The sequence below is a fragment of the Nicotiana attenuata genome, unplaced genomic scaffold, assembly GCF_001879085.1.
Source record: "Nicotiana attenuata strain UT unplaced genomic scaffold, NIATTr2, whole genome shotgun sequence".
Lineage (NCBI taxonomy): Eukaryota > Viridiplantae > Streptophyta > Magnoliopsida > Solanales > Solanaceae > Nicotiana > Nicotiana attenuata.
The window spans coordinates 581,980-605,377 of NW_017670410.1; the positions used below are offsets into that span (position 1 = coordinate 581,980).

The following is a 23,398-nucleotide window of genomic DNA, read 5'->3' on the forward strand; positions in this document are numbered from 1 at the left end:
TAGGGACCTCATTATGCCCGAGGTAGGCCTAAGTGACATATAGATTTGGAGAAAATCGATGCCAATAACTGCGTCATTTCATTAATATGATGGACCAAATCTCTACTAAAACGACAAAAAAAAGTTACTAATGGCATTTTCCTTATTACAACCAAAGTCTAAAACGAGTCTAGAAAGCGAGTAAAACATCATTCCTAATCTATCTAATCCCAGAAGGACCTTCTCCATGCTTGGCCTTCTTTGCTCCATCAATCAGATTCCCCAGGTCGCGCATGTCCAATAGCAGATACGCCCTTTCTAGATGCCCTCCTTCATTGCCCTCTGCATTTTGACAGTCTGAGATCCTTTTCCTCATCTTTCCCTCGAGCTCCATCAACCCCTGCTCCAAATATTCCAACCTCTCTGTTGATTTAGTAGCGATTTCTTTCCACTCGTTGATTGCTTCCATGTCCATTTTATGTTGTTCCAAATGCCTGGCCTCAGACTCGGAAACCCTTTTGCTCAACATCCTGTATTTGACTTGTGCTTCTGCAACGTCGTCTATAACCCTATTCTTCAGATTAATCCCTGGCTTGACATCCCCTGCTATATCATCGACCAACCATGATGGGTAGAAGTACACATGGTTGGCATGACACCGATCTGGCTCGATGGTATCTTTCTCCACAATGATCTTCTGATGCCACATATGGTGTACCTCGAACTTGAATAGAATGGTGTTCCCTTTGAAGTCTTCTTTGTACTGGATCATTTTGGAAACTCGAGGTATAACCTGCTTCCTCCCAGCTTGCTTCATAACCCTTATAGGAGTATAAGGATAGATTACCCTTAATCCGATTAGCACTAGATGAGGAGCCTCTCTCGACCTGATGATGAACTCTCTGCTAGGGAACCATTCGAACATCCAGTGCACTTTTTCATCAGTTAGATTGTAGAAGAAATATACTCAGCTCACACCATTTTTCGGTTGCGCAAATTTGTTTGGGATAAAAGTCATTCTCTTCGGATGGTGATAGGCTATGTGGTCATTCCATGGTCGTCGCGGAAGTTCTTGAAGGTATTCGCCTCTCTGAAAGTGTTCTAACAACCTTATTTGCAGCAACAGATTGCAACCCTCGAAGTGCCCATACCCCTTTTTGCAACGGTCTAAGGCCCGGTATATCTCAGCCAAAATCATAGGGACAATAGTGTAGGTGTGCCCCTCAATCCCTCCATTAAAGTACTAGCGACCAGAGCTAGGCAGATGTGGATCCTTTCTCCCTTCATTGGAAATATCAGCATCCCTTGAAAACAGACAATGAATACAAAAACCGGCGGTGTGTCCAACCTAGAGAAGTGATGGCAAGCTCATCATGGTAAAGGCGATATGACTTGTTGTGCCCATAACGCTCATAAAGGAACTCGAATGGTACGTAAGATTTCTTCAGACAGACTAACCCATCATTTTTCTTGAAACCCATCATTTTCAGGAAACCTCGAGAAGTGCGATTTTCCAGTACCAACAAACCAGGGATATCCCATGGGAGTCCAACGAAGCCTCCTACTTCTTCTAAAAGGGGAGTCATTTCTATGTCACCAAAACGGAAGATGACTCTCTTCTCATCCTAGAATATGGTGGCGGCCTTAATTAATGCATTGTTTGGCTGAATGTCTAATAAAGAGGGTAAATTCACGAGGACTCTTTTCACATGGTATTTGTCACTTGGTGAGAGATTTTTCCACCAATCCAGCAGCAAAGGTGGGATATTTTGAACCATGCCGAACATGGGGACTTCGTGCCTCATTTCAGCAAAACAAATAAAGATAGCCCTTTTCCCCTCCGGATTTGGCTATCTACACATTAATGATCAACATATTGGCATTTTTTCTCCAAATAATGCACAGATCGTAATTGTGTCTATAGGGATTACGGAAATCCCGACGAACTTTGGATAAGGCTTGCCTTAGCGGGTTATCACGCGGACAGCGTTCTAACCCTTACTAGGTTTGGACATGATGCATGCACAATTAATATTAGAGTGGGGGTTTATAGAAGAGTCTAGACCGGTACCCTCAAGCGGACAACTTGAGAGGGAAAGGCACGGAACCGTCGACTGCACCGCTGATCGACTAGTTTTATCGCAAATAAGCCTTTCCAAATTTAAAGGGTGATTTAGGAAGAGCGCGGATACTCATCAAGTGCCGCTATGGTATTAATTAGGTACGAGTAGAATATGATGTGGAGCATGCTTTATGCAAAGATAAAACAACACGTTGTCAAATATTTGGCATGATGAAAACAGTAAATGCAGTATTAAATAAAACGTAAAGACATAAAAAGAAAGGAAAACAAGAAGAAGTTAGTTCGCGTAATGTGGAAGTTGTAATAAAGTAAGCGAGGGAGTAAGGGTGGGGAGAGACATGATGTAGCAATTCTTAAAAAAGACTTGGAGCAAGCAAACATGACTAGAAATAAAGGAAAACGCATGTATAACCAAGTTGAGCAGAGATTTGCATATTAATACGAATCCAAATAAAAGGGAGAGCGGGGAAAGGGTGTGCATGCAGCAATAAAAAGGAAACGGGAGCGGGATATTCATGTAACAGCAAAAACAATAAAAGACACGTTTGTCAGGGAAGACTAATTCATACAAATAAAATTTGCTAGGGTAAGAGCCTAAAAATATCTCCAGCAGAGTTGCCAAGCTGTCGCGCCCCCTTTTCTCGCGAAATCGGGTTTCGACATGTGACAACTCTTTTAAGGAGGTCTTAAAAGAGGAGAATCGCCACCTAACGGGTTTAAGGTGCGTTAAGGCACCTATTTGCATATGACTCGGATTTAACTAGTTTGCGTCACCAAAGATCGGGTAAGGGCTCAAATTACCTCGAAGAGAAGGTGTTAGGCACTCTTCGAGGTCCACAACTGTGGGTCCAGGCCGAACTTGAATTATATAAATTAGTCAGATAAACAGAGTGAAAAAAGATGTTTAGGTAGTTTATTATTAAAAGACTTTGAATAAATACAAACACTTGATTTAGAGATAAAATGGGGGGGGGGGGGTCCTTAGTTTTTAGCCTAAAGGATCATCCCGTGCAACATAAATAATACCTCGTAACTCCCTCGAGATCGGGTGTTACCCGTATTATTCAGCGGGAACATACTACCTTCTCTTGCTACCCGATTACTATCTTTAAGTTTTTTTACCTAAAGCGTACTAGTTGATTCTAAATCGTGCCATATGCGTGCACTACCCGTCCCATGCCTATGGTCAAGGAGGCTTTGGACCTACTATTTGGACGGTTCTAGATTTTACTCAGGTTGCTCAAAATGATAAATCTAAGCGACATTCAAAACATGCAGGACTGCAAATAAAGACAATAAATGGCTCAAGTTAGCCTCCACATGTAAACAATAAATGCACGCTAGTAGGTTCATAACGAGGCAGTAGACGAATTTCAGAATTAAGACGAAATAGAGTCTTTAAATCCTATAGCCATGGCTTCTATGTGATTCTGAATTTTAAACATACATGCAGTGTTGCTTTCTCGGAACAACGAATTTGTAGATCGTAAATATTACAAATCCTAAAGGCATGCCTTCTAAATCGTGTGCGAAATAAGGCATTGGAACAGTTTCATCGTTCAAATTGCCAGCATTGATTTTATCAGCATACTTTCTAGGCAAGCAACAGGATCCTATAGGCAGGATTTCTAGGAATTGGCCATTGAGACTAATTATTTATCCTTTTATCCTTATAGGCATGCTTTCTAGGCGAGCAATATGATAGGAATAATAGTATCCAATTCAATTATATTCCTATAGGCATGATATCTACGCGAATACTATGAAGAGCAGGTATTTATTACTCAATGCGATCCTATAGGCATGATATCTAACATAAAGCAATTTGAACAAATAATCACCATGTTGCACTATAGTAGGCAGATAATAACGTGTGAAACGGTGAGATTATTCATGTCCTATAGGCATGTTATCCAACAAACACATAGAAACAAAGCATGTTGAACAAGATTAAACACTCAGGTCCTATAGGCAGGATTTCTACCCTTTCATGCAAACATTAGAATAGACATGTTTTCCCAACTTTCACTAATACCCCAATTGTTATTAGAGAATTACTATAGGCCCAATAATGAAATAAATTACAAAGGGATACAAATAACTACAATAGGCCCAAGACAGGCCCAAAATGTACCCAGCCCAGCCAGGCCTTCGATTTTTTCCACACAGATCTCAACATAGCCCAGAAACCACAAGAGAACTTGGACCAAACCCAACATCCATAGTTGATCAAAGGATCCAGGAAAACAGTCATTTACACAAACCAATTGGCCTATTCAGTAGGTAGGGGAGGGGAAGAATTGAGTAATCAGAGAAAAATGGCCAGAGAACCTCAGGCCCTAGTGTGTGAGAGTTCACAAGGGTCTCAAAGTGGACCCCGAGCAGTGCTCACACTAGGGAGGTTAATAGAGAAGCATTAGTGGCCTTGACTTTCAACTGGCCAAGAATTATAGGTTTAGAATAGGGAAGCAACCAATAGTGTAAAGTAACAGGGTTTGGAAGGGTGCATTTGAATTTTTTAGAAACAAACATTACAAAGTGATCACATGATGAACATATCAACACAGAGGGTGCATGAACTCAGGAAACAAGTTAATGCTGCAAGTTTTCTCTTAACACATTGGGGCAGGGTATATTTGTAAGAAGCAAGGAGTCTTAAACTTCTGAGATTACAAAGTTAATAGGCAAAGGAGCATTAGGCCAGTAAGACAAACAGTTATCACTAAATCAACGAGTTCAAACCTAAAGGATCAAATTATGCTAAACACAGAGATTAAACAGTACAACTTGTATCAGCAAGGCAAATAGAATCACATATTATAGGGGACACAAGTCAAGACAGACTAGCCTAAGATAATTAGCTGTTAGGGGTACATAATTGGTAGGGTAAGAACTTACTAAGTGACAAACATAGTCATCGGAGCAAATTACAGCTAGAGTGAATGTTTTAACAGATTAGGGCATACTAATGATATAAATTAATCACTATAGAAATTCAGAATAAGGTAGGAAACAGGATGAGGCCATATAGCCAATACGAACACTCAAATTACCAATACATTAAGCTAAACATGCTTCAAACTATCCGAATTGCCTAAGTTAAATACAAATACATTTTAGGACTAACGGTTTAGGCGTGAGTCAATGCTAGAAAGGTTTATATCATAACGGAATCACACATAAAGAGAGTCGAGAAATTACATCAAGTCATGCAATTTCAGAAACATGGATATGCTAATTAGAACATAAGGGGATGAACATTGCGAAGGTTGAGAACTAACCAGTTATTGCTCAACAGGTAGACAAACAAGAAAAGAACAACAATATGACCCAGAATCTCATATGCGTCAAGTTCCCAAGGGCTTTAAAGAACCCAGGGCGGTGCTCACACCCAAGGAAGGTCGGAAAATAAGAAATCCGGTGGCTTTGGCTTTCAGCCGGCCAAGAGCCAAAATAGAACAAGAGAATAAACGAACACAGAGTGAAACGCCTTAGTATTTTCAGTGGAAAATTTTAGCGATTCAAAGTCTGTCTAAAAGGGAATGGGGAAGGGGTTTATATAGTAGTAGAATCGAGCAATAATCAAGGAAACCGAGTAATTCAAGCAACAAACAAGGTAAATAAACATGCAAAATGATCTGAAAATCAATTTAAGAGAGAGATCTGTAAACCCTAGCTTTTAGGGAAAGTGAAAATCGGCCGAATCTAAACAAAAATATAACTCACACAGTAGTCTGAACGTATATAGACATAATAGCGTTCAAAATCAGAGATTTGAACCATTTTGGTTCAATTTCGGAAGAGATTTGCTTGCCATGTTTAGGCAAGCACTTAGGTAATACCATAGGAGAACACCCAGTACCAAAGGGGTTAGATATGGCAAGAAATGGAAATCGAATCCCATATTCAGTGGGATTAGGAGAAGGCTTTAGGGGGCGGCGATTAAGGTTTAGTTGAAGAGAGAATAGGGGTGGCGGTCTCTATGAAATGGGGTAGGGTTTATGGGGGTAGGTTAATTAAAAAAGGGGGGAAGGCATGGTGGTCGTTGATCTTGAGAGATCAACGGCTGAGATAAAAAATTAGATGGGGCGGGTCGTTTAGAAGCGAGTCGCGACCGGGTATTAATCATGGGCCGTTTGGCTTTGGTCTGGGGTAATTGGGCTAGGTATTTGAGTGTTTGGGCCATTCATTTGGTTCGAAATTGATTTAAAAAAATTGGACTGTTGCTTAAATACCCAAAATTTATCAAAATAATTTATAAAAAATGCTTAATAAAAAATATTATTTATGCACTAAAATGATTAACAATAATAACTCAACATTATAAAAATGTAAAAATGCTATTTTGGCACAAATAATGTAATTATACATGAATGTAGGCTATTATTGCAAAAATATGCAATTATAGAAAAATGAAGTAAGATATTATAAAACAAACATGTTGGTGTAAATAATAAGTTTGGATGATTAAGTCATCCCAAAATAATTTAAAGGATAATTATTTTAGATATTGATATAATAAAAATGTAGAAGGAAATTAGTTTAGCGCCTTTAAAAATTATGGAAAATGCTTGTATAGGTTTGTAAACTAAATAATGATGCAAACATGCCATTTTGAGAGTATATATATTTGTTTGAGAAAATATGAAGGCAAAATTGGGTATCAACACCAAATACACAAGTATGTTTGAATATATAGTCTTAAAACTTAGGTTTAGCATGTCTAGCTGAATGGAAACATTTTAAACGAACTTTTTCAAAACCTAGACAGATGGATGGGAAGAGATGCAATAAGGACCCCCCTCCCCCTTTTTTTTTCTTTCATTCTTGAAAAGCTTCCCTTTGCTTTAGGATGGTCTAAGGGGAGTCCAGAACCTAATTGTGGTTCTTTTGGACACAAGTGACAGAAATATGTGTAAAAAAATAGTTACATATCTATATAAAACGTTCTTTTAAAGAGCGCTATACTTTAACGTCCGTTTGGTAGTTAAGGCATATCGCTCTTTAAAAGTGCGTTTATATAAAACGCTTTTAATAAGCGCGTTTTACCTGGAAGCTGATAAGACGGCTATGTAAACCACGGTTTATAAAAGCGCTATAGGTAAAGCTCTTTTATAAACCGCACTTTACATATATAAGTACTCGTCCCCTTCCCTCCCCCTCCCCCCCCGTTCTAGCAGAAACATCCCCCCACCCATTAACTCGATAAAAATTCGAGTGGACCCCACCCGTCCCACAAAAACTAATCAAGGTTGGTCCCACATCCTAGCCAAGCCTTCTATTGTTGTGGGATGCTTGTTTCGGAGTCAAATTTTCAATTCTTCAACTTTCCGAAAAATATAAATCGAGGTATTCCGATTTAGTTTATGTCGAAACTCGTATAAATAATGCATATTAGTTGTTTTTAATGTGTTCCATGTTGTTTTGTATATTTTTTTTTTGCGGTTAAATTGGTATGTTATTTTTATCTGGACTAAGATATTAATGTTCTAAAAAAATATGTAAAAATTGCGAAATCATTATTATTTGTTAATAAAATTGTTAATAAATTACTATTAAAGTTTTATATGTATTTTTGTGAATGTTTTGTGATAGAAATGTATTTTGTTGTTTTTTATCTGGTTTATATTATTTATTTGCTTAAAGACTAGTAATATAGTGCCCTTTTAGGGTAGTAAAATGTAATGCTTTTTAGCGTAGTAAAATGTAGTGTCTTTTAGCATAATTTCCCTGTAGTTTACGTATCTCCTCTCTTACGCTGTACATTTTACAAGCCCTGGTTAGGCGAGCTTTATTAGGAAAAACATGCCCTTTGCCAGCACCGTTGGTCTAGACTCATCTCACATTGCTTTCCGAATTTCGTCAAGATCCCTTGTGAGGGCATCCACATCAGGCATACTTGGCAAATTATCAAGGTAGGGAATATACCTTGAATGAAACGGCACGTGGGACTCGTACACCCTTGGTCTAACGGGAGGTGGAGCATGCTCCCTCGTCAGCTCAGGTTCGACATTCTCTTCCTCCTCATCATCACCCTCGTCGGGGAAGGGTGTGTCATCTCCAGACTAATTGGCATTGTTGTCATAATCACTATTATCATCCTGACTCTGCGCATCTACCAAATCCCGAGTAAATACGTCATCTACGGGCAACTGAGTGAGGTCAGGACCATCAAGTTGCTCGTTTTCACTGCACAAACAACAAAATAATAAGCTACTCAAATTGATAAATACTTTACATATAGATATATCACTTCACTTACAAGTCCTAATGTGTTGACATTCCATGATGGACATTATCCTGTTGGTGATGACACCCGGATGGACCACCGTGATCCAACACACCAGAACTACGCATATTCCAGCTGGGCATGGATTCATAACTTGCAAAATTCATATCTGGACTGTACCCCATGTGGAATATATGAGTGTTAATACAAATTCAATACAACAAAAATAAATATCATAACACAAAGGAAAATTGAAGTTTACCGTCGTCTTGTGGATTATGTAAAGTAGGAGAGAAATTATTTCCTCGCTCCTCGTTCGCCCGTGGAGATAAGTTTAGATCCGGCCAAACTCTTTCAGCCGGAACCTGTTAGGCTAAAACTGCTCCAGAATAACCACCAGATGATTGAGGGTTATCCCTGCTTTGCGCAACATCATTATTGCGAACGTCTTCAACCTTCACGTACATTTCCAACATTTTTATCAAAATAAGTTTCCGGTATTCATCCGGAGTCCCCAAAAAAACTCTCAGAGTTTCATCATCCTCGATGTTAAACTCACTGTAACAAGCGACCCCTTGCGGAGTCACAGAATACGGATATCTTCCGGTTATTTTATGATTCACCGAACGTTTGCTCAACCTCATTTTATTGCATAACAACGATACCAGTCTATCGTACTCCATTGTAAGTGGCAACTTAACATGACTCTGTGGAGATAAACTATAGCTCACTGAGTTATTCGCCACCACAACCTCACCCCCAATATAATGAAACCCGTACTTTTCGCTCTTCAGACATTATGAAAAAAGCTTGAGAATTTAACAACAAGAAAAATTTATCACGAAGTTGGAATATTTCTGAATAATTTTTCTCAAAACCCTTAATGCCTTTAAATAAGGCAATGCCCAATTCGGGGGGGGGGGGGGGGGGGGTCGAAATTTTTTGGAAGTAAAATGCAGTTTAAAAGGGCGTTTTACATATTTGAATTATTGTTATGTTGGTTAAAAATAATATTTCGCTTCCGGGCTCCGGTCTAAGGGTGGGGAAGGGGGAAGGAGCAGGTACGCTATGATGGAGTTGAACAGTGAGCTAGCCCTCAACCAAACAACCATCTTTAGCCTTTACGGTGAAATATCAATTCATTTAATTTTTTTTGTCAACAAAAGTTTGCTCTTCTGAAATTCATAAAAACTTATAAAGTCTAATATAGTTAATGCAAGAGTAAAAGGAGCACTATACCTCAAATCTTTAGTTGAAACACCTCACTTTAAGTAACGCGTTAGATGACCTCGAAAGCTAATTAAGTTGAATTTCCTAGGTGTAGCATTCTATAATTCCACATGGCTTAGTCATTAGGGTTCAATAGGCTATAGACACACGGGCAGAACTATATTTCAAGTACTATGATTCAAGGCTATATCTATTGAATTATTGCTGAATCCTAGACTCCCGCAAAGTGCATGCATGATCTGAGAGTAATGTTGCCATATTGGTAAAAGCGGAAAACGCCGATGGATAAAAATTGGACAAGCGTCTTTAAGGAATAACATGACAAATATTCTGGAAACCCACTACAGTCGGACCTCCCTATAACAACAATCCTCTATAATATGAAGCTGCTATCCGCTCTTCAAAAGCGTGAAACTTTCAGCCTAAACAGTTTTAAAGCATAGCAATAGCCAGCATCAACAGATATTGATGGATTGATATGCAATCAAATTTCTGCTTATACACAATTTTAGATGTTCATCAGTCAAGTGCTATGTTTCTCTTCCAAGGAGCACGAGCATGACAAAGATTACATCAACGGACAGATTATTGTATGATACACTTTTGCAGTATATTCTACATGAATCTTGGTTCAAAAAGCAAATGATGGATCTGCCAATTACGAAAACTTTAATAAGAAAATGCTACTGTAAACCAAAATCAACAGTGATGCCTCTAAACTGTTGAGCGAAGATTTGACGGTGCACTATACTGTAGACTAGTTATCTGCCATCATTGGTCATCAATTGTGAAAATACCTGGCTTGTTGATATATCTGAAGCCCCGTCACCAGTATATGCCTCATTTTGGGTGTTGCGGAGACCCTCTGGCAGTGGCAGCCGTGGAGAGATGGAATTAGAAATCTCATGGGGTTCTATAAGTGAATCAGATTCTTGAAGCTGGAGTGCATATTCCAAGTTCCACAGCACGTCACCCATCGTTGGCCTATCGATACCATAATCAGCCAAACATTTCTCTGCAGTTTCCCCGAACTTCTTCAAACAGCTTAGCTTTATCTGACCTCTGATACAGGGATCAACAATCTGCTCTAGTTGTCCGTCCTTCTGCCACTGCATAGCCCATTCGGCCAAATTCACTTGCTCCCGTGAAAGCAGAGGATCAATGGCAGGTCTAGCACATAAGACTTCGAAAAGAACAACTCCAAATGAGTAAACATCTGACTTATCTGTAAGCTGCTGCCTCCGAAAATATTCCGGATCAAGGTAGCCGAAACTTCCTTTTACACCAGTGCTGACATGGGTCTCATTGAGACATGGGCCTGTCCTTGAGAGACCAAAATCAGCAACCTTAGCAACATAATTTTCATCAAGCAGGATGTTTGTTGACTTGATGTCGCGATGGATAATTCCTTGAGCAAAACCTGTATGAAGGTAGTGGAGGCCTCTTGCAGCACCAATGCATATCTCAAGCCTTTGCTTCCAAGATAAGGGTGTTATTCCTGGACCATACAAATGCCTCTTAAGAGGTCCCTTCTCCATGTACTCGTAAACAAGTATCATCTCAGACTGTTCTTCGCAATAACCTACAAGTGAAACAAGATGGTGGTGGCGAATCTTGGAAAGAACTGTGATTTCAGTATGAAATTCAGGCAGACCCTGCCGGGAACCTGGAACACCTCTCTTTATAGCAACTTTTCTGTTGTCTCCAAGAACTGCTTTGTATACCATCCCAAAGCCACCAGAACCAACTATCAAACTCTTATCAAAATTATTAGTAGCCAATTGTATTTCGGCAAAGGGAATCCTCTGACCTAGAAATCCATTTGGTCCAGCTGAAGTCCCATCAGACAATGTACCATGGGAAGTACTTCCATATTGACGTAAAGGCGTCCAGCCAGCGCTTTCTGAACGCTTTGGTTTTAGCTTTTTCTTTCTGCAGACAAAGAATAGCAAGGCAGCAAGTATCACCACACTCAGCAGAATAAAACTTCCAAGAACAGAACTCACTATAACCCAAACATTTCTCTTCTTAGAACCTGATTTTGAAGCCACATAATTAACCATTTTCATAATCTCAACACCATTCAGAATGGCATTCTTCCTCATAGTACTACTTAGGTTAGAAGGATCAATGCTTACTTGCACAACGCCTGAACTGCCTGAGTACACCACAAAATCTATGTAATACGGTGTAGCAAGCTCACGGAATGTAACGGAAGACAAATCAAGGTCTTTGTACGCTGTGAACCCGTTGAGATATACATTAAAGTACAACTGGCCAGGTGCCATACTAACAATGTCACAGAAATGCAAACGAACAAAGTGCGACGCATCTCCAGTATCCACAGGAAAGTTCCATGTGATATTGAATATGAAATCTGTAGTTACATTCTCCCTATTCATCTGCTGTGCTGTCATGTACACATTATCAGGAGCAATTTCCCTTGTGGCACCACCCTTTTGATACTTTGGAACATGAGAGGTTCTTGCTATTTTAGCAGCAGATTTCAAGACAAGAAAATCCCCATCAGGTACCCAACTTCTCCACATGGTATCATTAAAAGGAGTTAACTTTAACCCTCCAACATTAATCCTATGAACAGTTTCTAATGTTTGTAATGTCATATTCTGATTGAACTCCTGAATTCCCCTAGGACCAACTGATTTAGCCCCATCACCAATTATGAAATCATCAGGAGCTGAAAACACTTCAATTGCATTCACAAAAGCAAAATTGGATTCATAAGTTGGTGTGAACTCAATTTCAAGCTCAAAATTATCCACCATCAATATGAACTCTCTAAGCACAGTAGTATTAACACTAAAATTACTAAAAAGCAGAACCCCATTTGCAGAAAAACTGAAACTTGCTTCCCTTAGATCATAATTCTGAGCAGTGAAAGGAGAAAAATGAAGGCGCAAAAAATGGGTCCCAATCTTCTTGATATTCAGCACATAGTTTGAAGCACCATTGAAAACTCTAGCAGTAGTATAAAGGAAAGACAAATTGGAAGATGGGTTTGGATTTTCTTGAAAAATTGACTTACCTTGAGAGGTATGAACAGAATTTTGATCATTAGAGTCCCCAAGAAAGTGCCTGTTATCAACTATAGCATCAGTATTAGAACCACAGTTTATCAAGTAATTATCTTGAGGGGAGAAAGCAGTTGATAAATATATGGGGAACAAATAAAGGATGAAAAAGAGAACAACTTTACAACTTTTCATGGGAAATTCTATTTTTGTGGGTTTTTGAAATATTAGAAATGGAGGAGAAAAGGTATGGAGGAGAAGTGAAGCATATTCAGTGGAGAAGAATGAGTGAATTCTTTTTCAACTAACAGAGCATGTGAATTTTCATTAAGTAGGAAAATTATAGTCTAGAGAGGAGGTATGAGAGCTGTTTAATGGACTGTTGTTTAAAGAAACAAAATTGGTCCATGAAGACATGTTTTGAGCATTATTAATAATGTCCTCCAGTTGGAACTCTCCATATGTGTAGCAGTAATATTCCAACATTCAATCAAAAAAAAAAATACTCCTTCTGTTTTAGTTTTAAGAAGAAGAAAAAAGATGTTTGAAATTTGTGTTGCTAAATACTTAAGAGATAAAAATTAATGGGGCCATAACAATTGTATGCTTCTCATTAAGAGTAAAATAAAAAGTTTAAGGTTAAATTAATTTGGCGAAATGGCTTCCTGGCCACTTAGACTTGTAGGGTTTTTGAAAGCTGATACACAAACTTTCGTCTTTCCCATTTAAACACTCAAACTCGTAAAACCTATAACTAATAAACATTTTTGATCATTGACTATGCTTATGTGGCGGTAGCTTATCTTACGTGGACATATTGCGTACAAGTCACATTTAAATGGCGTGTGTATTTGCTACTATTCATTAAAAAGATTGTAAAATCAAAAAAATAAACAGAAACTATAAGGAAAACCAAAAAAGAAGAAGAAAAAAAACTTTCAACCTACCTCTCTCCCTTCGTCGTTTTCCCCATTATCGTTCGTCCAATTTTTCGTTTACATCTTTTTCCGAATTAGTTCTATTCCCATTTTACTGTTCCTTTACCCTTTGTCCTCTCCACTGTTCAACTATATTAATGAAGTCAGAAAAAAAATTCAGATCCAAATGTGATTTTGGGCGTAACTTTCGCCGGAAAAACAAAACAAAAGCGCAAAAAGGACATCAGGTTTCATTGCATTCATGGGGTCCTATCATACCCATTGTTTCTGATTTCACAAAAGGCTAGCAAATGTTTTGAAGAAGAGGAGTAATTTTTCTTGAAGTTGCAGTGATTTTTCTTGTATTTTGATATTGGGTTTCAGTGATTATATTTTCTTTCTTCTTGATGTTTATCCATTTTAATTTTTTCGACATTGGGAAGTCTCACTTTTAATGGATCAGATCACAACTTTCACCATTGAAAATGGTGGCTGGGTGGGGAAATTTATTCCAGCACAGCTATGGTGAAGAAGAAAATAAGGAAAATAGAAGAAAAATTAGAAATTAATAAATTTATTCCAGCACAGCTATGGGGTTTGTTTTCGCGCCCTTGAGGCGTAACAATCCCATTGGTCATTTGCTGACTGGATGGACATGTCTGTGAATGTGTAATACACGCGCGTAGGGTCAAGGGTCAAATGTGTTTATTAGTTAAGAGTTTCACGAGTTTGAGTGTTCAAATGGAAAAGTTTAAAGTTTGTGTATCGGCTTTCAAACCCCTTACAAGTTTAAGTGGCAAGGAAGCCTTTACGCCAATTAATTTTAAATATAAGATATGCCATTGTCTTTAGAACGGACTATGTATCTTATAAATTGAAACGGAGAAAATAGGTATTAAAATAGCATTAACCTTTCAAAGTAAAACATCTTTTAATACCTCAGACCACAATTGGAAAGAAAAACTTTTTGCAAAAACTTCTTCAAAAGACTTGGACAAAGGCCACCTTGGAATTTTCTCTTTTAAATTAAAAAAGAAAAATCTCAGCCTTTTGTCTTTGAAAAATTGCAATTTCACTTAATCATCTTCTCCTATTTCATTTTATCAAATGCATTTCGAAGTCCAGTGAAATAATGTATTCTTTCTTGATTAAATTTGCTTCCAACCGGCTAATTATTTATCTCATATCAACCTAGTTTACATGACACCTATCGAATGAATAGCACTCATATAAGATTGTTCTTCTGCGAAAAGGAAAACCTAATACAAACTCGACAAGTTTTTATTCTAAATTCATTCCCTCATTGTCAACTAAAGAAACTTATATCTCCAAATTCTATCTAATTATTAATATCGAAAGTCACATACCTTTTAAATTGAAAAGTTAAAAATAAAATAGAGTACTCTGGAAGTAATTATGAAGTAGAACTGGAGAGTGAGGGACTAAGAGGAAAAAAAGGAAAAGGAAAGAGCTAGAATACATGAGTAGAGAAGGAAAGAGGTAAAGAAAGCAAAACAAAAATAGAAGGAAATAAGAAGGAAAATTTGCAAACTCGAAGCATATATAGTAACTATTGGAGCTTCGTAGTTGAAAGACTAGAAATGGTGGACTTATTTATATGTTGTAGATATAAAATAAATAAATAAAAATATTTTCCTCTACTAATTTAGATTTTGCTGTTCGTACAATTCAATAGAATGATATAATGGATACATTCTCTGTTTGCGTCTTATCACCAATACATATATAATACTCCCTCCGTTTCAAATTAAATGGGTAGTTTGACTCGGCACGGAGTTTAAGGAAAAAAAAGAAAGACTTTTGAAATTTGTGGTATTAAAAGCTTAAGGGGTAAAGCTTTGTGGGACCATGACTTTTGTGTGGTTATAAAAACTTTTCATTAAGGGTAAAATGAGTAAAATAAGGAGTTTAAAATTAAATTATTTTCAAATTTAGAAATGTATCATTTATTTTGGAACAGACTAAAAAGGAAAGTACCTCATTTAATATGAAATGGAGGGAGTGTATTTGTATCGTGTTTGACCTAATAATTCTATATGAAAGAAAAATATGAAAAGACAATTGGCGTATTGAGTTCCTGCTATGCTAAAAAAATATCCTGTTAAATTTTAATGCCACACGGTTAAACAACAAAAATTCGTGCTTTTAGGTTTAAGAATATACAATAAGACAGCTAATTGAAATGTGTAAGCAAAGGCAACAGCTGGTCTTAAGTTTAGGTATTCCATTTTAATTTCCAACCTTTCATGTGCTTTCAATCAAGTTCAGTTTTGACTTTAGCTACCACTTAATTATTGTTGTATTAATGCTCCACCGTTCTACTATAATTCTTTTTCTCGTATTTTTTCATATTATAGGATCTCTCTCTCTCTTTTATTTTTCTAATTAAACATGTAAAAAAAGCCTTTTTGTTATAAAATCTTTAGTAAATATGGATGTCCACTATTCCCGCTACTTTCACCCATAATGTAAATAACCTCCCACTACTCATCACTATTATGATTATAACTCTCACACCTCCATAACCCCTCCCCATGATCTTCCCCATGATCTCAATTGTTAATGTCATGTTTAAGACAATCATTTTGTAACCTTCATATGTAATTGTATAAATAGAGGCATGAAATGTGAGATGGAATACATTTGAACACTTGATGAAATAAGAAAGTTATCTATTCTTCTCTTATTCTACTTATCTTGTTGTTTTATATGTTACTTTGAGCTACATTTCTTAAGACGTTATCAGCACGAAGTTGAGCTCTTTTCGTTGTTCAGGTATATTTGTTCATTTTGTTTTCTTCGTTGTATATTTTGATTTCATGATTAGTATCTTTAATATGCAGTTTCATAATTTCTCATATCTCTAGATATGTGTAAAAATAAAGATATGTTTCTTTATTTTAAGTTATTTGGATGATTGTCATGTGAAAGTTGCTAATTTTCATGTTAATAGAATTAATTGAGAGAAGAATACTTTTTTTTTATGTTGTTCGACATTTGAAATTGTGTTAAAGTTAGAAGACATTTTTGTTCTAGTTAACATCAAAGATACACTAATAATTTGAAGAAACAAATAGTATTCTTTTCTATGGAATTATCACTTTAGTGTATATAGATCACAAATTTGATATTATGTCAATTTTTAAGAATTCTTTACGCTATTATCCTAATGATTTCTAATTATTTATCATCTTTGATAGTTTTCACTATGTCGAATTTGTCAAGGCTTGAGTTTGTGGCACTTGACATTTTTGGAAAGAATTATCTATCATGGGTTCTCGATNCATATGTAATAGTATAAATAGAGGCATGAAATGTGAGATGGAACACATTTGAACACTTGATGAAATAAGAAAGTTATCTCTTCTTCTCTTATTCTACTTATCTTCTTGTTTTATATTGTTACTTTGAGCTACATTTCTTAATACGTTATCAGCACGAAGTCTCTAACCTCAAGATTGAATTCCACTTGCAAAGGTATATATCTACAACCTAATGCTCAAATTATCAAATTGTTGCTACACATTTCTTTTATGTGGAATCTACTTCTTTTGGATTTACTCAATTAGAATTATGTGTTGTCTCGTAAAAAGGAAATATGACAATTATACTGAGTGCATTATGTTTAATGCCAATATTTGACATGTTTGTCAGAATAGTTAAGATTAGTTGAAATAGTTTCTCCTACTATTTTAATACTCTATCAAATGACTTCCCGATTTCTTTCCTTACGACTAATGGCTTTCGGAAAAAAAAATGTTTTTGTTTATTTTGAAGAATTATATGTTTATATTTATAATTGCGGCATAGCTAATTCATGTATTTGTATGGTGATTAACTGGTCAATTGATGTTATTATTTTTATGGGATATGATCAGATTGACCCTTTGATGAAAATATTTTCGTTTATTTCTTATAACTATTTCTAATTCATTTATTTTCTTTGATAGCTTTTGCTATGTCGAATTTGTCAAAGCTTGACTTTGTGGCACTTGACATTTTTGGAAAGAATTACCTATCATGGGTTCTCGATGCTGAGATTCACTTAGCCGCTAAAGGCCTTGGTAACACCATTACTCAGGGTAATGAGGAATCAAACCAGGACAAAGCGAAGGCCATGTTCCTTCGTCGTCATTTGGATGAAGGTTTGAAAGCTGAATATTTAACAGTGAAAGATCCACTTGAATTGTGGACTGGCCTGAAGGAAAGGTATGATCACCTTAAGGCTAAGGTATTGCCAATGGCTCAATATGAGTGGATGCACTTACGATTGCAAGATTTTAAGACCGTAAGTGAGTATAACTCTGTTGTATTTCGAATAACTTACCAATTGAAATTATGTGGGGAAGTTATGAATGATGAGGATTTGCTATAAAAGACTCTTACGACTTTTCATGCCTCAAATATGGTATTACAGCAGCAATATCGTGAAAGGGCTTTTAAAAAGTATTCTGAATTGATCTCATGCCTTCTGGTGGCTGAGCAACATAATACCCTTTTGATGAAAAATCATGTAGCTCGTCCCACAGGGTTAGCTCCGCTTCCTGAAGAGAATATGGCAGCTAGACGTGATAAGTCTGGAAAAAGACAGAATAATAATCATGGCCATATGAATGTACGTGGGCATGGAAATGGTAAGAGACGATATAATAGTCGTCATCGTTGTGGTCATAGCAAATGAGAGAACAATATGGGTTCTCAAAACAATCCTTCAAGAGGCAAAAGCGGTAACTACCACCGCTGTGGCATGAAAGGTCATTGGAAAATTGAATGTCGTGCACCTGAGCATTTTGTCAGGCTTTATCAAAACTCCATCAAAAGAAAGGCAAATAATGTTGGAGCATCTTCTGCTAATGCCCCAGTCGAGTCTCACTTGACCTTTAAAAATGATTTTGAGGCAGGGCCTTCAAACAAAAATGATGACAATGCCGAGGCAAATCTTGCTTTGAATGATGATGATTTTCAAGGCCTCGATGATCTTACTCATTTGGAAGTTGAAGATTTCTTTGGAGATTACAACTAAAGTTTGATCATTTTACTGGGGAACGCAATTATATTTTATTTTTATTTTCAGTGTTTTTGTCTCGTCTAAAGTTGTTTTACTTTCAAGTAGTACTTAAGTTGTCTTATGTTTTCGTAGGTGATGTTAGTTTTTCCGTATTTCTCATGATGTATTTTTCTTTATGAAGAAATTAAAATTCTCAGTCTTCAATTGGATCCAAGATGAGTAATGAAGATTTATGTCTTTTGGATAGTGCTACAACTCACACAATATTAAGAGAAAGGAAATTTTTCTCTTATTTGGTTATGAAAAAGGCCTATTTTAATACAATGTCCGGTAGTACAAAGTTGATTGAGGGCTCTAGAAGAGCGGCTTTATTATTACCTGGAGGAACGATATTAACTATTGATAATGCATTATATTGTAGTAAGTCTCAAAGAAACTTGTTGAGTTTCAAAGCTATTCGCCAAAATGGATACCATGTTGAGACATCAAACGAAGGAAATGTTGAATACCTTTATATTACTACAATAAAAGGGGGTAAAAGATATGTGCACGAAAAATTATCCGCATTTTCTTCTGGGTTGTACCACACAAACATTGGTGTGGTTGAATCACATGCCATAGTAAACAAAAAGTTTACTACTTCTAATGATTTTATCATTTGGCATGACCGGTTAGGCCATCCTGGTTCTAACATGATGCGCAGAATAATACAGAATTCAAATGGGCACACATTGAAGAACAAGAAGATTCTTCAATTTAAGGAATTCTCCTGTGCTACTTGTTCTCAAGGAAAATTGGTTATTAAACCATCAGCAGCTAATGTTGGGATTGAATCCCCTGCATTTCTGGAACGTATACAGGGTGATATATGTGGGCCTATACACCCTCCATGTAGACCATTCAAGTATTTTATGGTCTTGATAGACGCATCTACAAGATGGTCACATGTGTGCTTATTGTCAACTCATAATATGGCATTTGCGAGATTGTTGGCCCAAATAATAAGGTTAAAAGCACAATTTCCAGATTATGCAATTAAGACAATTCGTCTTGATTATGCTGGTGAATTTACATCTCAGGCATTTACAGATTATTGTATGGCCACTGGAATAAGAGTTGAGCATCCGGTTGCTCATGTTTATACTCAAAATGGTCTAGCAGAATCATTGATTAAACGACTTCAACTAATATCTAGACCATTGCTAATGAGGACAAAACTTCCCATTTCAGTGTGGGGACATGCTATTTTGCATGCAGCAGCACTTGTGCGCATAAAGCCAACCAGTTATCATAAAGTCTCTCCATTACAGTTGGCTTTTGGTCAGGAGCCAAATATTTCCCATCTAAGAATTTTTGGATGTGCGGTATATGTTCCAATTGCTCCACCAAAACGCACAAAGATGGGTCCCCAAAGAAGGTTGTGAGTATATGTTGGTTATGAATCTCCTTCTATTATTAAATATTTGGAGCCTATGACAGGAGATTTGTTTACAGCCAGATTTGCTGATTGTCATTTTGATGAATCAGTTTTTCCAACATTAGGGGGAGAAAATAAACAGCTAGAAAAAGAGATAGATTGGAACGTATTATCTCTATCTCATTTGGATCCTCGTACAAATCAATGTGAACAAGAAGTTCAAAAGATCATTTATATGCAAAATGTTGCAAATCAATTGCCAAATGCATTTACTAACCTTCCACGAGTTACTAAATCGCATATTCCAGCTGTAAATGCTCCAATTCGAGTTGATGTCCCAGCTGGACAGTATGATGATGCAAATGAGTCTAAGCCACGCATTAAACGTGGTAGACCAATTGGTTCCAAGGATAAGAATTCCCGAAAAAGGAAAGGAGCAAATGATCAAGTTGATCATAACATGGAGGCAATTGCTCAAGAGGAGCATAAAGACATAGCAATTGATAAGACCTCACAGGAGGTTCTAGTACCTGGAAATGATGAAAATGAAGAGATCTCAATAAGTTATGTCTCTACGGGAAAAAGGTGGAACCGAAATAACGTTGTTGCTAACAACAATTTTGCATATAATGTTGCAGTTGAAATAATGCAACAAGATGAGGATCTTGAGCCAAAATCTGTCGATGAATGTAGACAGAGAAATGATTGGCCAAAATGGAAAAATGCAATTCAAGCGGAATTGGCTTCACTCGAAAAACGTGAAGTTTTCAGACCAATAGTCCGAATGCCTGAAGGTGTCAAGCCAGTGGGGTACAAATGGTTTTTTGTGCGAAAACGAAATGAGAAAGGTGAAGTCGTAAGATATAAAGCACGACTTGTGGCACAAGGGTTTTCGCAAAGGCCTGACATTGAAAAGGGTCAAAATTGCACCTCTACTATTGTTTATTGGTTGCTTGTGCCCCCCGTTACACTTTACGGCCATTCTCGTCCCTACCGTTAACAAAGTTTTCAAAATTACCCCTAACCCTAATGTCCCTCCTCTGTGGCAGCTGACTCCATCAATTTTATCCATGTCAGCTGCCATGTCATCGACCCCACCAAATTAAAACCCTAACATAAACGACCCCCCCACTCCTCACCTCTCCACCCTTTCTCTCATCTTCTCTCCCTCACCTCATACCAAAATCGCCGGGAACCATGGCATTTTGCCGGAAAATTTTCAGCGGGCAGAACTAACCTCCACGGTACTGGCTCCCCTCTTCGTCTCTTTTCTCCTTCCATTTTCTCTTTCTCTCTCTCACTCATCAATTGCACTGATTCTCTTCTCTTCAATTTTAATTTCAGTGCTATTTATTTCTATTTTCCTCGAATTCTCAAATTATTAAATTTTTCGTTCATCGATTTGGTTGCTTAATCTTGGAATCTCTACCAATCCCATTATATCACCCACCCTCAATCCTCTGAGAATGTTCTTCTAATCTCTTCTTCCCACATACAAATACTCATTTGATTGAATTCTTTAGCCGACCTCTCACTACCACCTCTTTCCAATCCCATTCAGAAAAAATAGGAAGCTATAGTCACCGCCAAAAGAGTCACTCTGATATCGGGGTCTGTTCTCTCTTTTGGTTTGTTCTTCATTTTATTCTGTCTGGTTCTTCATTTTTTGTTGTGGATGAGAATGTGAAAAAAAAATGGAGGAGATACGGTGGGGTTTATGTGAAGAAGGTGGGCCTGTCAATTAATGGCGGTGTTAATGGTGCCTGGTTAGTACTGATTTGGGAGATGTATTTGAAAGGAGACTAAAATCACCATACAAAGAATTTGGAAAAGGTTGAAGAATACCTGATGGGTCTGTCATGTTCTTCAGAAGTTGTTGAAATTCATTGTATGTTACTTGAATATAATGTTGAGGTTGAAAATTATTGATTAAACTCTGATTTTGAAGCTTAAGAACAACTTGGTATGCCCAAATCTATGTTTGATGTTCTATACTTTGCTATGCCTATTATTTTTTAAAAGTTCGTAGAATTGTCATTATGATTTTTGATGGACTTTCTTTAGATAAAAATATTTCAGTGAGTGAGAACATGTTTATCAAGCTTATTAAAGTAGATTAGTTAAGTGATTTATTCTTTGTTGTTTTAACCAACATCAGTTTGCAGTGATGTTACCATTTTCTTGTACTTCTGTTTGTTCTTTCTTATTCATTATTTGAATGGTTTTAATTGCTTTCTGACTGCAAAATAGTGCTAGAATCTGTACTTTGTTGAAGTGGGAAGATACTTATGGTGTTAAAGTTCAAATCACAATGATGTTTCGATGCCTTGTTAGGTTTGTGTTAGTAACATAAACTACATTTTAGTGATGATAAATTTTTTGGTCTCTCAAATATGTATGAACTTCCGGCAATTTTAGTGATGACAAATGCCATGATTTCCGGCGATTTTAGTATGAGGTGAGGGAGAGAAGATGAGAGAAAGGGTGGAGAGGTGAGGAGTGGGGGTCGTTTATTTTAGGGTTTTAATTTGGTGGGGTCGATGACATGGCAACTGACATGGATAAAATTGATGGAGTCAGCTGCCACAGTGGAGGGACGTTAGGGTTAGGGATAATTTTGCAAACTTTGTTAACGGTAGGGACGAGAATGGCCGAAAAGTATAAAGGGTGGCACAAGCAACCAATAAACAATAGTAGAGGGGTAATTTTGACCCTTTGCCCTTGATTATATGGAGACATATTCTCCTGTGGTAGATGCAATTACCTTCAGGTATCTAAATCTAGCAGTCCATGAAAAGCTTGATATGCAGTTGATGGATGTTGTCACGGCCTACTTATATGGTTCACTAGACAATGAAATTTTATGAAATTCCCTGAAGGATTTAAAGTTCCTGATGCACATAAAAGTTCGAGAGAAACTTGTTCAATAAAGCTTCAGAAATCCTTATACGGATTGAAGCAATTAGGGAAGATGTGGTACAATCGCCTTAGCGAGTATTTGCTAAAGGAAGGGTACAAAAATGACCCTATTTGCCCTTGTGTCTTTATTAAGAGGTCTGGATCTGAATTTGTCATCATAGTTGTGTATGTTGATGACTTGAATATCATTGGCATTCTAAAGAGCTTCCAAAGGCTGTAGAGTGTTTGAAGAAAGAATTTGAAATGAAAGATCTTGGTAAGACAAAATTTTGTCTTAGCCTCCAAATTGAGCATGTACCAAATGGAATTTTTGTCCATCAATCAACATACACTGAAAAGGTGTTAAAGCGATTTTACATGGATAATGCACATCCATTGAGTACCCCAATGGTTGTGAGATCGCTTGACATAAATAAAGATCCATTTCGGCCTCAAGAAAATGATGAAGAGCTCGTTGGTGATGAAACTCCATATCTTAGTGCAATTGGGGCACTGATGTATCTTGCCAACAATACTCGACCAGATATTGCTTTTGCAGTGAGCTTATTAGCAAGATTCAGCTC

At 37.1% G+C, this 23,398-nt stretch overlaps 2 protein-coding genes across 2 annotated transcripts; one reads left to right on the top strand and one right to left on the bottom strand.

Annotated features, from left to right (window-relative positions):
- Nucleotides 1-9,803: 9,803 nt before the first annotated feature.
- Nucleotides 9,804-13,020, bottom strand: LOC109239047 (probable receptor-like protein kinase At5g24010). The gene has a single exon (XM_019405550.1). The coding sequence runs from the start codon at nucleotides 12,746-12,748 to the stop codon at nucleotides 10,283-10,285; it is 2,466 nt and encodes an 821-aa protein (XP_019261095.1). The 5' UTR covers nucleotides 12,749-13,020; the 3' UTR covers nucleotides 9,804-10,282.
- A 1,040-nt stretch (nucleotides 13,021-14,060) lies between these two features.
- LOC109239036 lies at nucleotides 14,061-18,172 on the top strand. The gene is made up of 3 exons (XM_019405538.1): nucleotides 14,061-14,127; nucleotides 17,442-17,779; nucleotides 17,909-18,172. The coding sequence occupies exons 1-3, from the start codon at nucleotides 14,061-14,063 to the stop codon at nucleotides 18,170-18,172; spliced, it is 669 nt and encodes a 222-aa protein (XP_019261083.1).
- The last annotated feature ends 5,226 nt before the right edge of the window (nucleotides 18,173-23,398 follow it).

Coding starts and splice junctions, on each gene's coding strand:
- LOC109239047 (XM_019405550.1), bottom strand. CDS start 12,748: ATGAAAAGTTGTAAAGTTGTTCTCTTTTTCATCCTTTATTTGTTCCCC.
- LOC109239036 (XM_019405538.1), top strand. CDS start 14,061: ATGGGGTTTGTTTTCGCGCCCTTGAGGCGTAACAATCCCATTGGTCAT. Junction 14,128..17,441: donor TTTGCTGACTGGATGGACAT/GTCTGTGAATGT, acceptor TTTCTTTGATAG/CTTTTGCTATGTCGAATTTG. Junction 17,780..17,908: donor GATTGCAAGATTTTAAGACC/GTAAGTGAGTAT, acceptor ATGGTATTACAG/CAGCAATATCGTGAAAGGGC.